General features: G+C 36.6%; 1 protein-coding gene across 1 annotated transcript in view; it reads left to right on the top strand.

Annotated features, from left to right (window-relative positions):
* ACADM (acyl-CoA dehydrogenase medium chain) overlaps positions 1 to 17,600 on the top strand; it is a 32,828-nt gene extending 15,228 nt beyond the window's left edge. The window contains exons 7-12 of the mRNA XM_047084155.1: positions 2,921 to 3,051; positions 6,563 to 6,671; positions 11,155 to 11,295; positions 11,874 to 11,969; positions 15,793 to 16,041; positions 17,513 to 17,600. Coding sequence (XP_046940111.1) covers positions 2,921 to 3,051; positions 6,563 to 6,671; positions 11,155 to 11,295; positions 11,874 to 11,969; positions 15,793 to 16,041; positions 17,513 to 17,584 — 798 coding nt within the window. The 3' untranslated portion in view covers positions 17,585 to 17,600. The remainder of the gene's footprint in view (positions 1 to 2,920; positions 3,052 to 6,562; positions 6,672 to 11,154; positions 11,296 to 11,873; positions 11,970 to 15,792; positions 16,042 to 17,512) is intronic.
* The last annotated feature ends 6,359 nt before the right edge of the window (positions 17,601 to 23,959 follow it).

Here is a 23,959-nt window from a genome sequence, read left to right as displayed (position 1 = left end):
TGCAAGTCGAGCCTGCTGAAGTAGTTCCATTCGGGAACATTTCTGATAATTGGAAAGTGCTTCTAGATTATGTGGTCCTGAGGAAAAAGATTCTGTCATTTTTTTCATAATTTTGCCACTTCACAGTATAATAGATATTCAGTAAAAGTTCAAATGATTTCACTGTAGTTCTGTCAATTCAAATCTCTCCCTTGGCCGTATAGCCCTTGAGATATTTGAATATAGTTATCATGTAAATCTTTTCTAAGCTAATTATCACCAATTTTTTTTTAATTTTTATTTTTACAATAAAGTCCCATCATTAGTAACCACACTCTGAAATACAGAGTAAATACAATACTCTAGCATGAACTGATGAGTACAAGGTTGGAGGGTTCCATCACTCTTTTTTTTTTTTAATGTTTATTTTCGAGAGAGAGACACACAGAGCACAAGTGGGGGAGAGGCAGAGAGAGAGACACAGAATCTGAAGCAGGCCTCCAGGCTCTGAGCTGTCAGCACAGAACCTGACATGGGGTTTGAACTCATGAACCATGAAATTGTGACCTGAGCCCAAGTTGGATGCTCAACCGACTAAGCCCACCCAGGTGTTTCTCTATCACTCTTATTTTAGGTATTTTATTATTTTATTTTATTTATATTATTTAGATACTGTTGTAAACATAGCTTATAGCATTAGCACTGTTGACTTATTTTTTTTTTTTAAGTTTATTTATTTTGAGAGAGAGAGAGCATGAGTGGGGGAGAGGCAGAGAGAGGATGGGAGGGAGAGGATCCCAAGTAGGCTCTGCACTGTCCGCGCAGAGCTGAATGTGGGGCTAGAATTCACGAACCTTGAGATTATGACCTGAGCCACAACTGAGTTCAAGAGTTAGACACTTAACTGACTAAGCCACCCAGGCACCCCTAGCACTGTTAACTTACATAAATTTTACTCTTGACATAAATTATGAAGTTCGTTTCCTCATCTGGCATTAAGTTGTGGTATATTCGTTGGGTAGTCTATTAACTCTAATTTCAGCCCTGGCTTCTCCCTTGAGCTTTACTCTTCTATATGTACTTGCCTTTAGACTTTTTTTTCTTGTCTAGACTTAAATAGCTTAAACTAAATATGTCCCAAACCAAATTGTCTTCTCTCCACTCCTTAGAACTACTTCCTTTCTAGGTTATCCCTAATTGGAAGTTGCCTAAACTAAAAAATTTGGTGATCATAACATCCTCTTTAGGTCCTGTCATAGACTCTGGGTCTGGAGTTCTCTCTTGTCCAGCAAGAGAGCGGACACAAGATTAGAATGCAAGAGAGGCTAATACCTGAGAGGAGACAAGAGCCCTAAGGGTCCTTGCTCCGTTTTTATTAGGATCAGAAGGCTTACAAGCATGATGGATGTGCACACAGAGACAATGAAACTGTGAACATTAACTCATGGATGTGGGGGAAGGGGGGGTTTAAGATATTCAGTATTAGGGGTTTGAGTCAATACAAAACAAAATCCTGGCACTGGGTGGAAGGTTGTTAACAGACATGAGGCACCACCTCTGTTTACCTAAACTGGCCTAGGGGACAAGAAAGAGCATGCTACCTCAGGGTCAACAAGGCACCTTTCTTTGCTAACTAGGCTCTGCTCTGGGCAACTTCACCCTGCTGTAGTCTAAAGTCCAGTTTACCTGTTTACCTATTTTGGTTCTTCCTTTTTGTGAAAGCAGCTTTCTGCTATTGTAGAAAGTTGAGGGGTGCTAACGCCCTGAATACCTAACCTTGTTTACCTCATCTTGGATGTTTTCATCCTGAGATTTCCTATTCCTATGCTTTTGTCCTATACTGGGGGCCTTTGCCCTGTTTACCTAATCTTGGATGCATTCATGCTGTGGTTTTCTATTTCTTTATGCCTTGTTAACCTATCTGTGCAAGCTCAGAGAATTCCTAAGCTTATTCCCCACAAGCTCCCCAACATCCTATTTAGTCATCATGTCCTGTAGATTTCACACCACAGTTCTCTCCATTTTTTCTTGTTTCTTAGTTAAAGCTTTATTTCTTGCTTGTACTATTGCAAAGCCTTCTAATCTGTGTCTCTGACTCCAGTCTTATGTGGGTACTTCTGCTATTTACTAGCTTTGTGAACTTGGGCAAATTAGTCTCACTATGCCTCAGTTTCCTTATTTGTAAAATGTAGATACCTGGTACCTATGCCATATGATTTGTTATTCCCCCTTAAATCCACCCTTGATAGTATTGGGGTATTTTTTGTTTTTTTAAGTAGGCTCCACACCTAACATGGAGCTTGAATTCATGACCCCAAGATCAAGAATTGCATGTTCTACTGACCAAGCCAGCCAGACACTCCAACATTGGGGTTTTTTTTTTTTATTTTTTTTTTGGTTTTTGGGGTTTTTTTTAGTAGGTTCCAGGCCCAACATGAGGCTTGAACTCACGACCCTGAGATCAACTGTTTCACACTTCACATTCTAGTACTGAACTGTAGTAGTTTCTTCTGTACAACTGCTATTTTATTGCTTGCCTCACTTACTCATCCTTAAAACTTATCTTTTCAGGGGCACCTGGTTTGCTCAGTTGGTTAAGTGTCTAACTCTTGATTTCGGCTCAGGTCATAATCTCACAGTTCTTGGGTTCAAGCCCCACATCAGGCTCTGCATTTGTGGAGCCTGCTTGGGATTCTCTCTCCCTGTCTCTGCCCCACCCCCACTTGTTCGTTCTCTCTGTCTCTCTCTCAATAATAAACTTTAAAAAAATAAATAAATGTTTTTACATTTCAGCAGTTTATTTGATTCTCTAAGAACATATTATTTTTAGGTATTTAAAAATATTTAACACTGTGGCTTGAAAAATAAAATGCACTCCTGGTTTTAAACATTCACAGTCTAATAATATTTAATTTTTTTCTGTTGTTTTCATACATTTAAGGCCTACTGTGTAACAGAACCTGGAGCTGGCTCCGATGTTGCTAGTATAAAGACCAAAGCAGAAAAAAAAGGAGATGAATATATTATTAATGGTCAGAAGATGTGGATAACCAATGGAGGAAAAGCTAATTGGTGTGTTGTTTAAACATCTCTGTATATTGCTTGTTAATTACTTTATATTCAAAATCTTCCTTCCCTCCTTTCATTTATTATTAAAACACCACAATTAAGGTAAGTTGTATTCATGGAACTAGAATGTCTGCAAAAAATCATAAATAGTTCAATATATAATGTTTATTTATTTTTTAGAGAGAAGGAGAGTGTGAGCAGGGGAGGGGCAGAGGGAGAGGGAGACACAGAATCTGAAGCAGGCTGCAGGCTGCAGGCTCCAGGCTTAGCACAGAGCCTAACGCAGGGCTCTAACCCACGAAACGTGAGATCATGACCTGAGCTGAAGTCAGATGTTTAACCGACTGAGCCACCCAGGCACCCCTAGTTCAATCTTCTTAAAAACTATTTTTAAGCCTTGAATTATTTCTTCAAACTAACTCTTCAGAAGTTTAATTTGTAAAAGCAAATAGAACAAAAACACCTGCTCTGGTTGAATGTGGTTAGGAAAGCCAGAGCTCTGTCTACTTGGCTCTGTCCTTCTCCACATCTGTACCCTATACCAGTACCTCCTTCAAAATGTTTTCCTAAGACTGAGGAAAAAGGAAAACCATTGGTAGGGTACATTTCCCTGGTTCTGAACGATAAGCAAAGGCAATCTTAAAACTCAGATTATCTTTTAGAGGAGACAAAGTATTACTGTAGTGAAATCTAAAGGTCCAAATGTATAGGTCCAAAAATAATGACATGAAGTTCAACAAAGGATCATAAAATCACTTGTATAAATATAAAATGTTGAAGAACATATTTATACCATTACTTTTAGAAAAAAAAAAAAAAGTAAAGTGGATAACTGTAGTTTTAGTAGAAATCAACAGTGTGATGTATCTGCCTTTAAGAAGCTAACCTAGGGGTGCCTGGGTGGCTCAGTCAGTTAAGCCTCCAATTTCAGCTCAGGTCATGATCTTATGGTTTGGGAGTTTCAGCCCAACATCAGGCTCTCTGCTGTCAGTGCAGAGCCCAGTTCCGATCCTCTGTCTCCCTCTCTCTCTGCCCCTTCCCCCTTTGCACTCCCTCTTTCTCTCTCTCAAAAGTAAGTAAACAATTTTTTTAAAAAAGAAGCTAATGTAACTTCTTGCTGAAATGATAGAAGTATAGCTAGCACAAATGAGGAAAAAAATGGTAACAATTCTGTATGATACATTTTAAGAGCTATATTGACAAAATGAAATAAATTCAGAAACAAGTAAGTATCCTCCATTGGGAAGCATGTAGAAAATATGTTCTGTGAAGAGTGAAGGAATTAAGTTTGATTATTTAGAAAATTTTTGAAAGTTTTGAAATAATGTCACACAGAAAGAAGAGCAGGCTTGTGCATTTGCTTTAGGAAGCCTGTTTAGAATTAATGGGTAAAGGTTAGAAAAATGAAGACTATAGCTCAACATAAGGACAAGCATTCCAACAACATTGCCATCCAATGTGTGTTAGGTTGTCATGGAAAATAATGTATTTACCCATCACTACAAATATGCACGAATGTAGACAGAGACTTCCCTAGAACAAGGACTCTGTGGTGATTGGAATAATGAACCAAAAGGGCTATCTTTCCTTGTCTGCAAAAATTCTTATTCAATATATATGTGTGCTGGGGGCTCCTGAATGGCTCAGTTGGTTAAGTGTCTGACTCTTGATTTCAGCTCAGGTCATGACCTCACAGTTCATGAGATCAAGCCCTGCATTGGGCTCTGGGCTGACAGCACAGAGCCTGCTTGGGATTCTCTGTCTCCCTCTCTCTCTGCCCCTCCCCCATTCATTTGTGCACTCTTACACTCTCTCTCCCTCAAAGTAAATACATAAACATTAAGAATATATTTGTGCACATGCATGTGCGTGCTCTGCAGTGCAGTTTTCTGGCAAGTAAACATTTTTCCTGGAGATGAGCCTACTGGGAAGTTATTTAATTTAAACATAACCCCTCTATGACTGTCCAGTACTAAGGAATGCTAGATCATTATTTTAAAGTCCTCATAACATCCAAAAGTAATAAAAAAGTAAAGAAACCATTCAAATTTAACAAATTGAGAGAAATTTAACAGTGCAATTAGAAGTTTTCATAATTTTGAGGCTCCTGGGTGGCTCAGTTGGTTAAGCATCTGACTTAGGCTCAGGTCATGATCTCGCGGTTCGTGGGTTCGAGCTCCACATCAGACTGTGTGCTGACAGCTCTGAGGCTGGAGCTTGCTTCAGATTCTGTGTCTCCCTCTCTGCCCCTCCCCAACTCACACTCTGCCTCTCTCAAAAATAAAACATTTAAAAAATTTTTTTAAAGTTTTCATAATTTTAAAAACTCATTAAGTACAACTTGTAGTAAAACAAATTAGGTAATATGTGAAACTAGAAAACAGTTTCTCTTTTTTACTATTAAGTGAAATTGTAGAGTGAATAATTTATTAATGTTAAGCATAGAAAATAAATTTGGTATTTAAGGAATTCTTTAAAAATTCTCCTACATCAGGCTTTTTAGAACATGGGTTACATGGATATTTGGATGTTTTAGTTTTCATACTTCATGTTCCATTTTAAAATCTTTCTGGGAAAAATTCTTCTGGAGGGAAAACCTAGCAAATATTCATAACAACTCAGTATAACAAAAACACTGATTTTGCTGCAAAAAGAGGATAGTAGGTAAAATGTAGGGGTCATCATCTCATATTATTCCTTTCATAGGCAGCCCTATTTATTGTTCTTTTCCAGATAGCTTGTCCTTTAAATAATGAAACTAGTTTTGGGAAAGAAAAAGTACCATTTCCATCACAGCACATACTTATTTTTTAGATTACATAATCTAAAAGGAATACAAGGAATTTTTACTTATAACTCATACTTCTAAATAAAGTTAAATACCATATTATTTAAGTAGACCTGGGTTGGGGCACCTGGGTGGCTCAGTCAGTTAAGCGTCTGACTTAGGCTCAGGTCATGGTCTCGCAGTTTGTAAGTTCGAGCTCAGCGTCAGGCTCTGTGCGGACAGCTGGGAGCCTGGAGCCTGCTTCAGATTCTGTGTCTCCCTCTCTCTCCGCCCCTCCCCCTCTCATGCTCTATCTCTGTCTCTCAAAAATAAACATTAAAAAAAAAAAAGTAGACGTGGGTTAAAATACTAGCTCTGTCACATCATGAATATCTGACTCGAGCAAGCTTCTAAATTTTTTTTTAATGTTTTTATTTATTTTTGAGAGAGGGAATGCACGAGTGGGCGCTGAGAGACAGAGGATCGAAAGTGGGCTCTTGTGCTGACAGCAGCAAGTCTGATGTGGGGCTCGAATTCAACAAACTGAGATCATGATGGGAGCCAAGTCAGACACTCAACTGACTGAGCCACCCAGGTTCCCCTATACCTCTCTGATTCTTTATTTCATCATCTGTAAAACAAGGGAATAATAATTGGGGTTTTGGGGGGAATTAAATGAGACAGCCATCAGTGTGTGTTATCTGTTGAGGTCATTATCATTGTATTTATATCATGTATATATATTAGGTATTTCTTATTGGCTCGTTCTGATCCGGATCCTAAGACTCCTGCTGGTAAAGCCTTTACTGGATTTATTGTGGAAGCAGATACCCCAGGAGTGCAGATTGGAAGAAAGGTAAAGTGTATATTTATCAGTGATTAAGGTTTCAAATACTATTTTAGGTATACATTTCAAAATTACTATTTCAGTTTCCTTTATTGAAACCATTTTTTTTGTAGTAAATTGCAAAAAAATAAAGCTGGTTTTTGTTTAAGTTTTTATTTTAATTCCAGTTAACATACAGTGTTATATTAGTTTCAGGTGTACAATCTAGTGATTCAGCACTTCCATACATCACTCTGTGTTCATCACAAGTGCACTCCTCAGGGGCGCCTGGGTGGCTCAGTCGGTTAAGCGGCCGACTTCGGTTCAGGTCATGATCTCGCGGTCCGTGAGTTTGAGCCCCGCGTCGGGCTCTGTGCTGACAGCTCAGAGCCTGAGCCTGTTTCCGATTCTGTGTCTCCCTCTCTCTGACCCTCCCCCGTTCATGCTCTGTCTCTCTCTGTCTCAAAAATAAATAAACGTTAAAAAAAAAAAAATTTAAACAAAACAACAAGTGCACTCCTTAATCCTCATCACCTATTTAACCCACCCCTAAAAATAAAACTGTGTTTTGGTGTTATCAGGTGAAATAGTCTATATATTGCTGAAGATTTTAAGTTGAGGATAATCCTTTGGATTCATTATTTGAAAAAGTGGCCATTCATGGTGCCAGTCTATAGAGAATGCTAACAACAGCTGTGAGGGTTAATGAAGCAGAAATCAAACTGTCATTTATATGGCCTGCCCAATAATAGAGTTTTAGACATTTTCAAAGACGTTTCCACTCTTTTCCTTCCTCACAGCAGCCTTTTAGGTTAGGATAACTGGGATTATGCCCCTTTTTGATTAAAACAATACCTACGGTCATAAGAGAAAAATCTGTGCCTTGAGGAAAGTGTGGAAATGGTAAAGAGCCTTGAATGTGGGAAGGCAAGAAAAATTTTATTTAAATAAGAAAAGGTAATTTAATGTATTTGAAAATGATTATAATTTGAGTGTGTGGAGATAATTTAGCAGTGGCATTTAAAGTAGACTAAAGAAAAGAGTTTAAAATTCAACAAATCAAAGTAGGAAAGAAATGAAGTCATTAAAGTAGTCCTAGTGAGAGCTAAGTAAATATGATTAAGATTTAACTCTGAGAACAGGAAGAGAAGACTCAATTTTACAATTGTAAAACTCTTCTTTGCAAAATGAATTTGTAAAAAAGAAAACCTATTAATGACCAAATACTGTATACTGAAGGCAAAGGAGAAATTATGGAGGTTTATTAAGAGTTCCTAAAGGTTACATGAATATATATTCTTCATGGGGAATGGTACATATTACCCAGTGAGATATTAGACTAAGGGTGGCGTAACCTGAACTGGAAAGGCTAATCTGAATTGACCAACTTATGCAAACTTCTGAACCAGTCATGTGTATTCATATAATACAAGTTTTATTAAAAGCCATCAGAATCTCTCTGTTGTACCCACGCCTCTTGAAAATGGAAACATTTGGGGGAAAAAAAATGGAAACATGGTAGAATATATAAGAGGGGTAACTTCTTTTAGGTCGTAGAATATTAAAGGTGGAAGATGTACACGATATTTCAGTCTGTTTATTGAATATTGAAATGGAGATCCAAGTAAATGATTTACTTAGTGTAACACACTCAGAGGTGGAGTTGAGATCACTACTGAGGTGTCCTAGGAACTTGCCCAATGTGGTTGCTGACACTATTTTTCTCTATTTTAAGAGTAGATATTATAGACTGCACTTAAATAAAACTATAGTGAGGTTGTTGTATATAACAAAGAATGGATGTGCTTCTTCCAAGCAAATTTTTTTTTAATGTTTATTTATTTTTGAGAGAGAGAGAGAATGAGTGGGCAAGGGGCAGAAAGAGAAGGAGACACAGAATCTAAAGCAGGCTTTACGCTCTGAGCTATCAGCACAGCCTGACATACGGATCGAACTCATGAATGGCAAGATCATGACCTGAGCCAAAGTCGGACACTTAACCGACTGAGCCACCCAGGCGCTATTTATGTTTTATTCATGTTTCTTTTTTAGGGATGGTTGCTAGAAAACTTAGGGCCAATTTTTTTTTTTTAATGTTTATTTATTTTTGAGACAGAGACAGAGCATGAACGGGGGAGGGTCAGAGAGAGAGGGAGACACAGAATCTGAAACAGGCTCCAGGCTCCGAGCTGTCAGAGCCCGACGCAGGGCTCAAACTCATGGACCACGAGATCATGACATGAGCCAAAGTCGGGCGCTTAACCAACTGAGCCACCCAGGCACCCCACCACTTAGGGCCAAATTTATGGCCATCTCTAGAAAGTGTGAAGGACCAAATAGCTTATACTTTTTTCAGTAGTAAACTCACTTTCCATTGTATTATGTTGTTTCTAGTCTCATTAATTTTTTCTCAGTTTTCCCACTTAAAAAAAAATCTCTAATTCAATAAATACTTACTGTTGAGTTAATACTTAGCACTATTGTGGTGTTGGGGATACTGTATGGATCAAAACAGACAAAAATCCCTGCCCTTGGGGAGCTTACTTTCTAACGAGAGAGATAGATAATTATATTGTATAAACTTAAACTCCTTAAATCTTTTTTTTTTTAATATATGGGCATTTTACAAATTTGTGAAATTTGATACTTAAAAATTTTTTTTGTTTTAGAAATTATCTGGCTTGAGATGAGTCCAGCAAGCATTTTGGTTTTAAATGCTCTAGTGTTTGGAGTGAGTCTGGGAAACAGGATAAACTGTTTTCATAAACAGTGTTTTCTCATTATATTAAGTAAGGGTCTAAGGCAGTAGAGTTTATTGACTTATAAAGACAAAAAAAGAAAGATGTTGGTTTCTTTCTTGGTAAAACTGTATATTATTGTTACTATTTCTTCAAGCCTAGAAGCGGATGATTAATATTAAAGCAAGCAAGCAAAAGAGCTCGTTTACAGCTATGTATTCCCATTTCCCCTGCTTCTATTACTGCTTATTAAAAATTAGATTAAAATGTTTTTTCCTTAAGGAGAAGAGTCACAATATCTGCAACTCCCTCTCAGCTATTCAGCAAATAATGCTAATAGTTACACACACAAAACACAGAAACAAAGCAAATGTGACAAAATGTTAATAATGGGTGAATTGAGATAAAGGGTACATAGGTATTTGTTATACTACTCCCATAGGCCTTCTGTTGGTTTGAAATTTTTTGAAGTAAAAAATTGAGGGAATATAGCTACTTTGGTAGTTTCTTATAAAGTTAAATATTCATTTACCTCATACCCAGCACTCTTAGGTATTTATCCAAGAGTGAAAACAAAGGCCTATACACAAATGTTTGTAGCAACTTTATATAATTGCTAAAAACTGGAGTAGAAGGGGAATGTCCAACTGGTGAACAGATAATGGATATGTGATCCATCCATATAGTGGAATACTATTCAGAAGTAAAAGAAATAAATTACTGAGCAGAAGCAATATGGATGGATCTCAGAAGCACTCTGCTAAGTGAAAAGTCAGGCCTAGAAGGCACTTATTACTCATTATTATTCTACTTATATGATATTCTGGAAAAGGAAAACTTATATGGACAGAAATCAGATCACTGGTTGCTTCAGATTGGGTTAAAGTAAGGGTATTGACTAAAAAGGAGCACAAGGGAATTTTTGGGGGTGCTGAAATTGTCTTGACTGTGGTAGTGGTTCCACTACTATGTACCACTACTACGTATTTTGACAAATACATAATGCATTTGTCAAAATTGTTAGAAATTTTAAAGAAGGTAAATTTTCCGGTATGTAAATTCTACTTCAGTAAACCTAATTTTAAGAACAAGTTGGTACATTACTTTGCTTGCTAGCTCTATTAAGCTGAAATTAAACATCCCAAATCAGATTATGTTTGCTAAATGCTTTTGCTGACATTCATGGTAAAAAAGATAGCCTTCAAACATGATGATACTTGTCTTTGTAAGGTAATATGTACATGTAGACCTTTAGAGTATTGTTGGTTTCAAAGTTTGGGGAACAATTGTTTTAGACTAGGGGTTGACAAACTTTTTATAAAGATCCATATTATAGAAGCGCCTAGGTGGCTCAGTCAGTTAAGCGTCCAGTTTCGGCTCAGGTCATGATCTCACAGTTCATCTGTACTGACAGCTCAGAGCCTGGATCCTGCTTCAGATTCTGTGTCTCCCTCTCTCTCTGCCCCTCCCCATTCACGCTCTCTCTCTCAAAAAATAAAAGTAAAAAAAGATCCAGATTATAAATATTTTAGACTTTGAGAGCCATAAGGTCTGTGTCCTAGCTACTCAATTCTGCTGTATCAAGAAAGTAGCCATAGATTATATGTAAACAAATAGGTATTGACTCTTCCAATAAAGCTTTCTTTACAAAACAGGCGTAAACCATTGTTTGTCAACCCGTTTTAGATAATTGCAGAAAATCCTCAAACAGGTTAAAGCAAAAATTCATGCCAGCTCAAAAAGTGTTCCTTAACATACATTGTTTTCCTCATTAGGAATTAAATATGGGTCAGCGATGTTCAGATACAAGAGGAATTGTCTTTGAAGATGTGAAAGTGCCTAAAGAAAATGTTTTAATTGGTGAGGGAGCTGGTTTTAAAATTGCAATGGGAGCTTTTGATAAAACCAGACCACCAGTAAGTAATATCAATGACCTGATAATCTTTATAGGATCTTTTTTTTTTTTTTTAGGATCTTCTTTTATTCATTACATTCAGTTTTATTTATACATGGTGTATCTGGTGTGCATTTCTTTTTAAATATTTACTTCTTTTATTAAGGATGGAGAGATACTGTCATTTTTCTTTATTTTTTAGAATTCTTCAACTGTCTTGCCACCTGTTATTTTAGCAAATACAAAATTTTTGTAGTCACTGCTAGATTTACAGACAGGCAGTCCATACTTAATCATTCCTGCTAATAGGTGCTCATTTCCTTTTCCCTTACTCAGTAGGAATATTTCCCCTAAGAAGCTTTCCCTTGTTAAACAGAAGAAATGACTTGTCTCTAGGGTATGGTCTTGTGCCTCACTAATGCCTTTAATTTATACAATATAAATTTAAATGCTTGTTCTCCCCCATCCCTTCTTTTGTGGCCTGAATGTATAGTCATTTTCTCTTTGTATAATCCTTCACTTAGAATTTACGCAAATGGCCATTGTACTGTGTTTTAAAGACAACGTAAATTTTTGCTTCGTAAAATATTAAACCAACAGGTAGCAGCTGGTGCTGTGGGACTAGCACAAAGGGCTTTGGATGAAGCTACCAAGTATGCCTTGGAGAGGAAAACTTTTGGAAAGCTGCTTGTAGAGGTAATTTTTATTTTTTAATTTTAATTTTTTTATTTTTATTTATTTCTGAGAGAGAGACAGTGTGAGTGGGAGAGGGGCCGAGAGAGAGGGAGACACAGAATCTGAAGCAGGCTCCAGGCTCCCAGCTATCAGCACAGAGCCCACCATGTGGCTCAAACCCACGAACCATGAGATCATGACCTGAGCTTATTAACCCAATGAGCCACCCAGGCGCCTTTAGAGGTAATTTTCACACTCAGATAAAAATCTGAGTTCAAATCACACTGAAATTAAAATCCAGAGTCCTTACAATGGGCTTCTGTCAACCACACTGGCCTTTTGCTTGTATTTACTTTTACTCTTCCCCCCCCCCCCCAAAATCTACTTCCTCACTCATTTCACTAGAGAATCTACCCTAGTCACCCAATGAAAAATAATATCTCCAACGTTCTATATACTAATCCCACTTGTTTGGTTTTTTTTTCATAGTTCTTAACACCACTCAACATTATATCATGTATGTGTTTGTTTATTATTTCTCCTAACTCACTTGAATGTGAGCTCCACACAGGCTATGGATTTGTTTTGGTAACCCTTATACTGCTAGTAGTTAGGATATATTTCCACTATGAACTTCTATTTCATGCATTCAACAAATAGTAATTGAACACCTACTATATTAAAATATTAATAACTGGATGCTTTCTCTGTTCCAAGCACTATTCTAAGGGTTTTAAATGTATTAATTCATCTAATCTTCACAGTACTGTGGAGTGGGGACTTTTAGTCCCATTTACCACATGTATAAACATTACGTCCAACCTCATATATAATGGAAACAAGATTTGAACCCAAGTAGTCACTTAAAGAGTGTGTTCTTTTGCACACTACATGTGCTATTTCTGTGAAAGAAAAGAAGTTTGACATAGTCTCTGTGCTCAGAGACTTTAGAGATGGAGATATGATACATATCTTAAAACAAGTATTAAGAAATAATACAGAGCAATATAAGATTAAATCTCTAAATGAAAGCTATGGACAGGGTTAGAGAAACCAAGAGGAGAGACTGTTGTGGGTGGGCCAGACACATTACAGGGATTCTGAGTTGTATTTAGAACAGGGTTTCTCAAAGCATAGGCTGAAAAGAAACTGAATGAGACTCATTGGGATTTTTTCATCAGAATCTCACAAGAGAAGAATGTGCCTCTTACACCAGGTTGCCAAGGCTGTGGTGAAATAAGTGTTTCTATATATGGCCAGTGGAAATATAATTTGGTGTAACTTTTATGAACCATATTTTTGCAATATATATCAAAAGTACCTAATTTTGGGCCCACAGTACAGTGGTTATCCTACAACTGTATTTCATAAGATAGGTATCTTTCAGATATACTCCATATGGACAGTATAACATACCTATAGCTTATTCATTTCAGCATTGTGTAGAAACAGCCAAATATAGAAACAACCAAGATGTTGATCATCCATACAGTGGAATACTTTGAAGCTATAAAAAAGGATAAAGAAGCTCTTTATGTATTAATATAGAAAGCACTCAGATTTATTGATAAGAAAAGCAAGGGGCATCTGGGTGGCTCAGTCGAATAAGGTCTGACTTTGGCTCAGGTCATAATCTCACGTTTCGTGAGTTCGAGTTCTGAGTTGGGCTCTGTGCTGACAGCTTAGAGCCTGGACCCTGCTTCAGATCCTGTGTCTCCCTCTCCGTCTGTCCCTCCCCCCACTCACACTCTGTCTCTATCTGTCTGTCTCTCTCTCACAAACATTAAAAAAAAATTTTAATAAAAAATAATTAAAAAATAAAAAATTTTAAAAAAGCAAAATGAAGAACCATCAACATAGCAGGCAAGTATATGTGTAAAAAAGGGAGAGACTATGGATGTATTTGCTTATCTGTGTATATGATATCTCTGAGAAGATGAAAACAGTTCATCTGTTTACCTCTAGGAAGGGGAATTAAATGGGGTTGGGGAGGGCAGGATGATAGAAGGAAGAAACGTTAAAATTTCAAACTGGTGGATGGATTACCTATTCAAAAAACAGTAAAAACTAAAAACAAAACAACTTGAAAGAATCATTGGCTTAGAAGAATGGGCACAATCAGGCAGGTAGAAGTAAGGGAGGATATTACTCTCCTTGTTCCACATATGAATTATTTACATTAATTGTCTCCTCTTAAGACTCAATTACCATGCTAATCTCAAGCAGCTTGTCACATTCTAAAGTAGTGTGTGTGTGTTTTTTTTAATACAGTAAATATAAGAAATTGAACAGCTTAATTTTTTGTATGTTGTGACCTTTGGTTCATATTAGTCTGTACACAGTCATAAGTTGTATGGTTTTTATAACCTCTTGGTCTTCAAAACCCATTTTGATGTTGCCTACTACAGAAAGCATCTTTTTAATCATTTTAGTATTTTTGTTTCTGAATGCCTATAAGCCTTCTTTTAATATGTATTATTTTAAAGCATATGTTCCATTCCATGTTCAGTGTGGAATAATTTATGTTATACAGTGTGTGTAAAATTGAGTAATAAAATTGCTACATGATCCCATTGTCCAGAGATAATTACAGTGACCATCTTGCTGTATATTCTTTGTTTCTATGAATTTATTTTTCAAAAGCTTCAACCATACAGTATGTTTGAAATTTTTACCAATCAATACATGGTGATGTATTTCTATCCTATACCATTGTGGCCATACAACTCATAGGACACTTACTGTCTTATTGAAGGTACTTGTCTTAGGTCTCCTCTTTGATTATGAACCTCTACTAGAGGGAGAATAAAAAGCATCTTTTATTTGTCTTTGTCATGGCACTTACTTTCCTCTGTCAGCATCTGATACACTGCCACATTATTTTTCACTGTATCTATAATAATGTTCTTTGAAAAGTCCCAGCAGGGGCACGTGGCTGGCTCAATCGGTAGAGCATGTGACTCTTGATCTCAGGGTTGTGAGTTCAAGTCTCATGTTGGGTATAGAGTTTACTTAAAAATACATACATAGATACATTAAAAAAAAAAAAAAAAGTCCCAGCAGATACCCAAAAGGATACATATAATTTTTGTGGTATTTTGCAAAAATGCATAACTTCATTCCACTCATTTCACTCTGAGAAAACATCAAACAAACCCAAGTTGAGGGACATTCTACAAAAAAAACAACCACCACTCAGTGTTCTTTAGCAGTGCCAAGGTCATGAAAGACAAGGAAAAATTAAAGAATCCTAACAGCTTAGGGGAGACTAAGAAGAAATAACAGTTGAAATCTTGGATGGGATCCTTGAACCAAAAAAAAAAAAAAAAAAGGACATTGGTGGAAAACTTGGCCAAATTTGAACAAAGTTTATAGTTTAGTTGATAATACCCTAGTAATGTTAATGGTTAATATCCTAGTAATATTAATGGGTGATCGTTACATTATGGTTAGGCAATATGTTACCATTAGAGGAGGCAGAGTGTAATTTTCTAAGTCTAATATTAGTTTTAAAGTTAAAACAAAAAAAAAAGTTCCAGGAGAAGAACGTTTAAAAAGTTTTTTTAGTGGGGTGCCTGGGTATCTCAGTAGGTTGAGCATCCAACTTCTGCTCAGGTCATGATCTCACCTTTCTGGAATGTAAGCCCTGCATGGGGCTTGCTGCTATCCATGAAAAGCCTGCTTCAGATCCTTTCCCCACTACCCGCCCCCCCCACCCCTCCCCCCCCCTGCCTGCCCCTCACCCTCTTGAGTGCTCAAGCTCTCTCTCAGAAATATATTAACATTAAAAAAAAGATTTTTTAGTTAACAGATACCCTTAAACTTTTTTTCTGTTTAATTCTAGCACCAAGGAATATCATTTTTGCTGGCTGAAATGGCAATGAAAGTTGAACTAGCAAGATTGAGTTACCAGAGAGCAGCTTGGGAGGTTGATTCTGGTCGCCGAAATACTTACTATGCCTCTATAGCAAAGGCATTTGCTGGAGATGTTGCAAATCAGTTAGCTACTGATGCTGTGCAGATTTTGGGGGGCAATGGATTTAATACAGAATATCCTGTAGAAAAACTAATGAGGGATGCCAAAATCTATCAGGTAAGGTCAAAAATGATTTCTGTTGTTTTTTAGGTAAAATAATATTCATAGATGACAGAGCAGATTTCTAATTTAGGATTTTGTGCCATTAATAAAATAAACTATCATACATGGCTGTAAGCTGAAGTTTTTAAAACTAATTAACACAGAAGAATGTTACTTTTAGGTATATGCCTTAAGAGAGAATAAAGTAACAAAGTGAATGGTACAGACAAGTACATTTATGTCTGGGTCAGGCATCTTTGATGCTTAACATCCTAGCTAATCGTAGTCTACTCTTTGCTCTCCCAGAAATATGCATATAATTAAAAAAATTATTTTAGAGGTGTTTGGGTGGCTCAGTTGATTGAATGTTCAATTCTTGATTTCAGCTCAGGTCAAGATCCCAGGGTCGTGGGATCAGAACCATGCTCAGCATGAGCCTGCTTGAGATTCTTTCTCTCTCCCTCTGACCCTCTCCCTGGCTCGTGTGCTCTCTCTCTCTCTGTCTCTCTCAAATAAAAAATAATAATAATAAATTATTTTATTTTTAATCTTGCTTGACAACTATTGAATTGATTAAAACCATATTTGGGAGGAAAACAACATGGAGAGACAGTGATGTAGTGGTTAGAAAAACTTAGAGATAGGGATAATTTGGTAAATAAAATATAAATGCACATGTTCTCCACATGTCGCTTAAGTAATTTTAACCCATCGTCCTCAGTATCCCTTCCCTTGCTTCCCTCTATCCACAACCAGTTATTTGGGAAATCCAGTCATTTGAAATCTGGAGGTAGAATCCTAGAATGTTAGAGTAAGAAGGAAATAGACATTGCAGCCTCTGAATTTAGACATGAAAAACTGAGGACCAGAATTTGTGCCTTATACAAAGTTACAGGTTTATCTTGTGAAACTGTCCCTCTCCTGAAGCCTATAATTATTACTGCTATCAGTCATTTATTAGAAGTTCATCTGAGAAGATGAACTGTAACAAATTTGCTAGGGTTTAAACTAGAAGTAAGGGCTGGCTACTAGGATTGTCTCAGTTAAAGCCAAATGTTCCCAGCATCTTTTTCTTTAGCAACTCTGTTCCTTAGGCAGCAAAAGAGAAAATCAGGTATAAGAGTAAAAATGGAAAATGACTGAAAGGGACAACTGGCTAAAAACAATTCAGAAAAGTTGAATAAATATTTTTGCAACGTTTAACTTTTAGGTTTCCCAAACTTTTTGAAATGTTGATATCCTTTAATTTTTTTAACACTCCCAAAATTTTGGTAAATGACTTTTTATAATTTAATCTTTATTTTAGAGAATTATGCATTTTCATGGGTTTCACAGAATCGGGTTTTGGAATCACTATAGACTACAGACCCTTTATATGGTTTCATTCAGTTTGATGTTACAATGAAGCTTATACTACTGTCGAAAATATTGAGTAAATTATTCATGTACTGAAGATATTTCATGTACATCTATTTTTTTCTTGCAGATTTATGAAGGTACAGCACAGATTCAAAGACTTATTATAGCCCGTGAACACATTGGCAAGTATAAAAATTAAAGAGATTGCTATAAAACATGATTAATTGTTGAGTAATTAGAATATAATCTACTATTTAAGATAAAGGGCTTTACGATATTTCTGGAAAAATTTTAAAATAATTGCTCTTACACTAAACCCATACTACTGATTCTAATACTAGCTTTCCGCTTTTGTTTAAATGACTTGTTTTTTCTCAAACGGGTTTGGTTTCACTAAAATTATGTGTTATCCATATACCACTGTACTTGAATTACATTAACCTAGAAAAGTACATTTGTTTTGTTATTCTAACCACTTAAAGTAACAAATTTTTTGGATTTCAATATTTTTCCAGTGACATTTTTGAAAAGTGGGCTTATAAAAATATTCAGAGTTTTCCAAAATTTACATTGAAAAAGAATTGTAGGATTTGGATGCCATCAAATAACTTACTGGTGACTTTGTAGACTTCATGGTATTCTACTGGAGGAGTTTATTTTGCTACAATTTGGAAAGTATTTGTTTTCAGTTTTGTATAGTAATAGTCAAAAATTTGATGTTCTTATTCTCATCATACAATGACCAGAAGTTATTGGAATCTTGTTTAATTCTGAGCCTACATGTCACTTGGCCTTATTTAAAAATAAATCAATAAGGGGCGCCTGGGTGGCGCAGTCGGTTAAGCGTCCGACTTCAGCCAGGTCACGATCTCGCGGTCCGTGAGTTCGAGCCCCGCGTCGGGCTCTGGGCTGATGGCTCAGAGCCTGGAGCCTGTTTCCGATTCTGTGTCTCCCTCTCTCTCTGCCCCTCCCCCGTTCATGCTCTGTCTCTCTCTGTCCCAAAAATAAATAAACGTTGAAAAAAAAAATTAAAAATAAATCAATAAAATTTGCCTTAAAATATTTTTATGATTCTTGATATCTGAGTAGCCTTTGGTCTGTTGTACACAATCTCATTTCATGTGCGTGCATTATGAAAAGAAATAAAATTGTTCAGTGCTTATTAGTGTCTCTGTATTCTTTCCCGGAAGTTTATTTACTTCATATAAAAGTGAATTTATGATTTATTTACTGTGATGAAAAAAAGTCATGCTTTGATTATGAACTGCATGAAGTTACCTACCCATTTTTCACTAAATTATATTATTAGGTATTTCAAAAATTATACAATCATGTAAGAACGAAGGTTTGTGAATTTAATATTTCTTTGTAATATTAAACATCAAATGCTGCTAAAATATGTTATATTAATTAGAGTTTCTAACACCACTTCTGATTTTCTGATTCTGCACCAATTGGGCATCCTATAGTTCAATCCTATTCTTACACTAACTTGAAGAGTTACTATCAAGATTTCACAGGTTTAAGGGCTCAGTCCCATACTCCAGACACCAGTCACACGTCCTGGGTCCCCAGGCTATCCACACTTCTGTGTAATTTGGATACAAATTTGGGTATGCCCATGATCCACCCTTAGATTCAATAATTTGCTAGAATGGCACACAGTACTCAGGAAAAACACTATTATAAAGGATACAACTGAGGAACAGCCAAGTATAAGAGACAGATGTATAGGGCGAGCTATAAGGGGAGACACAGAGCTTTCATACCTTCTCCCATTGCACCACCCTCCTAGTACCTCAGTTCTCCAACCTATAAACTCATAGATCTCTTGTTCAAGAGTTTTTATGGAAAATCTTTAGCCCTTATCTCCTCCCCTTAGGTCAAGGGTGGGGCTGAAAGTTCCCACCTGTATTAGTGGCTAGGGCTGCCAGAACAAAATGTTGCAGGCTGGGTGGCTTACACAACAGAACTTTAGTTTCTTACAGTTCTGGAGGCTACAAGTCCAAGATCAAGGTGCCATCTGGGTTGGTTTCTGGTGAGATCTCTTCCTGGCTTGTCGAGTGCCACCTTCACTGTGTTCTCACACGGCCTCCTCTGTGCACATGCATGAGGAGAGAGAAGGCTCTGGTGTTTTTCTCTTCAAATAAGGACACAAGTCATATTAGATTAGGGCCCTACCTTTATGACCTCATTTGACCTTAATCACTTGTCTCACAGCCCACATCCAAATACAATCATATGGGGAAAGGTTAGGGCTTCAACTATTGAATTTTGTGGGAACACAATTCAATCCCTAACACAATCATCTGATTGCTTAATCTTTCTGGTGATCAGCCCCATCCTAAATTCCCATCTAGGGGCCCCACCTGAAGTCACCTCATTAGCATAAACTCAGATATCATCTTTTGTGTTTGTCATGAATAACAACAGATACTCAGCAAATTCAAAGAGTTTTAGAAGTTCAGAGCCAGAGACTGAGGGCAGAGACCAAATACATTCTTCTGTTGCCACTTAATTATAAAAATAAAAATCTAATCTTTTACAAAAAAATATTTAAAAGACTGCTTTTTTCATGCTCAGTTATGAAATTGTACTTCAATGACAGAGATTGGTAAGGAGATTTAGAGACTTCCTGAGTATTACAAAGAAATTACAAGTTAAATAGAATATATTCCAAATGCAGATTTGAATTTATAATACATAAGTCCAAAAACTTACCTACCAATTCTAAACATAAAGCTTCTAGACATATAAATGTATTCCAAAGCCATATGATGATAATATTTATTAATGTACCCTCAATTATAAATATTAAGCAATTATATAACTATCAATTAAGACTTTTTAGTCACTAGTAACACAAATGAACTTAAACTACTTTAAGAAAAAAGTGAGGGGCACCTGGCTGGCTCAGTTGGTAGAGCATTTGATTCTTGATTTCAGGGTCATGAGTTCAAGCCCCACATTGGGCTGGAACCTACTTTAAAAAATGAACAAATGTATTTTAAGTACATTGAAGTGCCTCATGGATCAAAAGGGCAGGAATGAAGTGAGTTTTAGAAAGGGTCTAGAAGCCAAATAACTTTAGAAATCCATGCAATAATATTTTTCTACCTTTCAACTCTACTTCTGTCACGTTTCATTTTTTTTCTCGTTCTGTAGCCTAGCTTTCTCTGTTTCTTCAATCCTAAAATAGAACACGACCTAATATTTATATATGTTAGATTTCCTACCACTTATATAAGCTGACTGGCTAGGGCCATTACAGCCAGGAGGATAGGAAGAATCATAGACCGTAAACATGATTGTTAGTTGCCTATATCTCTGAATTGATGGTTTCTGGAAAAGGCATAGTTTTGTAGCAGAGCTGGTATATTTCTGGCAATTTTAATGAATAAGGAATGTGCCATAGTCATCAATTTGCATAAAGGGAGAGGAGATTATACCAAGCCTTCTCTGGGTTTAAAAAATGGCTATTTATATGGCTTTTAGAATGACATCCATTTATTTTAATGTATTACCCATGATCAAGTACTACAAAAGGTCTTTGGAGACTGAACATTAAATCCTACATAAGTGTCCAGTTTTTGATTTTGGGTCAGGTCATGATCTCACAGTTGCGAGATCAAGCCCCACATCAGGCTCTGTGCTAAGTATGGAGCCTGCTTGGGATTCTCTCTATCCCTCTCTCTCTGCCTTTCCCTTGCTCATGCTATCTCAAAATAAATAAATAAACAAACACTAAAAAAAAAAAAATCAAATCCTACAGGAAACACTTAAAAAATGTTAAAAATTTCATTTAACTCATTAATGAATGAGGGAATTAATGAGGTATTAAAACTGTCATAAGGGATGGGGCACCTGGGAAGCTCAGTGGGTTAAGCGTTAACTCTTGATTTTGGCTCAAGTCATGATCTCACAGTTAGTGACATCAAGCCCTGCATGGGGCTCTGTGCTAACAGCACTGGAGCCTGCTTGGGGTTCTCTCTTTCCTTCTCTCTGCCCCTCCTTGTTTGCACTCTGTCTCTCTCCCTCTCTAAATAAATGAATAAGCATTAAAAAAATTTTTTTTAACTGGCATAAGGGAGAATTTGAAAAACAAACATATAGGCAATTAGAAATGCTTAATATTTGCTAATAGATATAAAACTCTTTAATATCTTATAGGGCAATAAAAGCTAAAGGGGTCATCTTTTCCACTGAGCAGAAATCAACTGTAGTTCATTTACATTACTATCCATTTTCTATAATTTAACTTTTTTTGAGTTTACAGAATGGTAAAACAGCCTAGTCAATAGGAAGACAATTATAGATACATAGCACCTCAGATACTACCCTCAGAATCCATTAGATAAAACCTAGCACTCCACTAAATGGACACTCAGTAATTCCTTTTACCCATTTCCAAGTTTTTGACAGTGTTTCTTGACAGTTTCTTCCTTGTGATCATAAATAACGTGCCAAGATTATTTTGTTCTAAAAAGGCAGGTTTCATTAGGTTTGGCCTGATTACTGCCACAGTGTTAATGAACCATGTAGGCCTCCTTGAATTTACTTTGTAAATCCAAAGACATACTGTGCTGAACAATTACCAAAGCTGCAGAATTAACTTCTGTCTGAAAGTTTTCATAGAGACACTCAGACTTTTAAAAGCCTCTATAATTTGCGATCTCAAGGCTAGATGTAGAACCAAAGTCAAGCAATTCTGCACCAGAGTTCTCAAGTAATACCTAAGAATTTGAGTGACTTTCTCTCCTCAGCATCCCAAAATTTACTAAGGTTCCTGGCTTGCCCAAACGGGCCCTTCCTAACCACCTGTAAGACTGGAACCCTGTAAGCCAGTTACCAATTCCAATTTTACCAGGACAGCATTGTAAACATTGACTCAACATACATAGTCAACTTGTTTTTTTGATAATATGCTTGTCAAACCTGATTAAAGGAGAATTATTCTCAAATATGACACTCCAGGTATGGCCTTGGTTACATAATCAATTTGCTTAATTATAAACAAGAATACAAAATCATGGTGTACCTGGGTGGCTCAGCCAGTTAAGCACCTGACTTCTGCTCAGATCATGATGTCATAATTCGTGGGTTTGAGCCCCGAGTTGGGCTTTGCACTGGCAGTACAGAGCCTGCTTGGGATTCTCTCCTTCTCTTTCTCTGCCCCTCCCCCACTGTGCTCTCTCTCAAAAATAAATAAATAAACTCAAAAAGAAAAAGATTCATTTTGAATACTGCCATAAAATGTAAGGAGATTCAGAAAATGTTTCTGAATTCTAGGGACTAGGTGGGAATCAGACACCATTTTAAACTTCCAGTTTACAAAAGCACAGTCCACTAAATTGAAGACAGCCTAAGAATTAAAAAGGGCTTCTTCATATACCCATAGAAACAGAACATTACAACTACATAACCAATATTCCAAACAAGTAACCATAATTAAGTTCCCCTCCTTGGCTCATTCAGTTCTCTGTAATTGTTCTGTGGGATCTTGAGTCAAGGAACTGCTTTCAAGAAGCTGTTTTTTTCCAAACTAAAGAGTTCTAGAAATCCTGACTGAGTCTAATGGTATGGTGTGAAACTTGCCTAAGCTATGCCCACTTGTAAGTCTGTACCCAAAAGACTATTCTTTGAACTATCTATCAGTAATTTAAAGTAACTGAGCCTTTCCATGAGGCTTTGAGACTGTCCCCGCATGCACAAACTTTGGCCTGTAGCTTACAGTACAGCCTTCAAGTTAGCATCAGAGTAAATCAGAAACTATTGTAAAGTATTATAAAGTAAAATATGACTGTCTTAGCTCAGGCCACTTTAACAAAACCATAGACTGGGTGGCTTAAGCAGCCAACATTTATTTCTTAAAGTTCTGGAGGCTGGAAAGTCTAACATCAAAGCACCTGACTGTTAACTTCTTATATTCTCACAAAGAAGAAATAGGGTGAGAGAGCTCTCTGGGGTCCCCTTTTTAAAGGGTATTAATTTCATCCATGAGGAGTCTACCTCTATGTGACTTAATTACCTCCAAAAGCCCTCACTTCCTAATACCATCACTTTGGGGACGAGGATTTCAACATATAAATTTTGAGGAGACAAAAACATTCAATCCATTGCAATGACTAAAATTGAAGATTATAGTTAATTACTATATCCGATAAAAGAATGGAAGTAAGTGAAAAGTCTCTATGAAAGCAAAGTGCGTAACTGTTTCACAAGACGTTAACCATTATTTCCCTTAAGGGAAACAACATTGGCAAATCTCCAGGGCTTTTTTATAAAGCACATAATTTTGGCCATTTTTATATTAACAACACTTTACACAAATTTAAGCTAAAGAAGGCTGAGTTGATCTGATTTATTTACTAACTTTTCTTATGAAGCTCACACAATAGTGTTGATAATTAAATATGGAATACATAAACTTTATTATTTCTAATATCTTTCTTTTTAAAAGGTGAAAGAACAGATCTCCTCCCCACCCCCCAGGAAATTTCAAAGATACATTTACGTGTAAAATATAACCTGAAATTTTGATTTTTCTTAATTCAAGATTTGACCCTGGGAAGGT

This window comes from Lynx rufus, unplaced genomic scaffold, assembly GCF_022079265.1.
Source record: "Lynx rufus isolate CCGP_SWC_20201006 ecotype Redwood Valley unplaced genomic scaffold, mLynRuf1.p SCAF_2, whole genome shotgun sequence".
NCBI lineage: Eukaryota > Metazoa > Chordata > Mammalia > Carnivora > Felidae > Lynx > Lynx rufus.
Note: the sequence above shows the minus strand (reverse complement) of the source record. Positions and strands in the feature narration are given on the sequence as shown.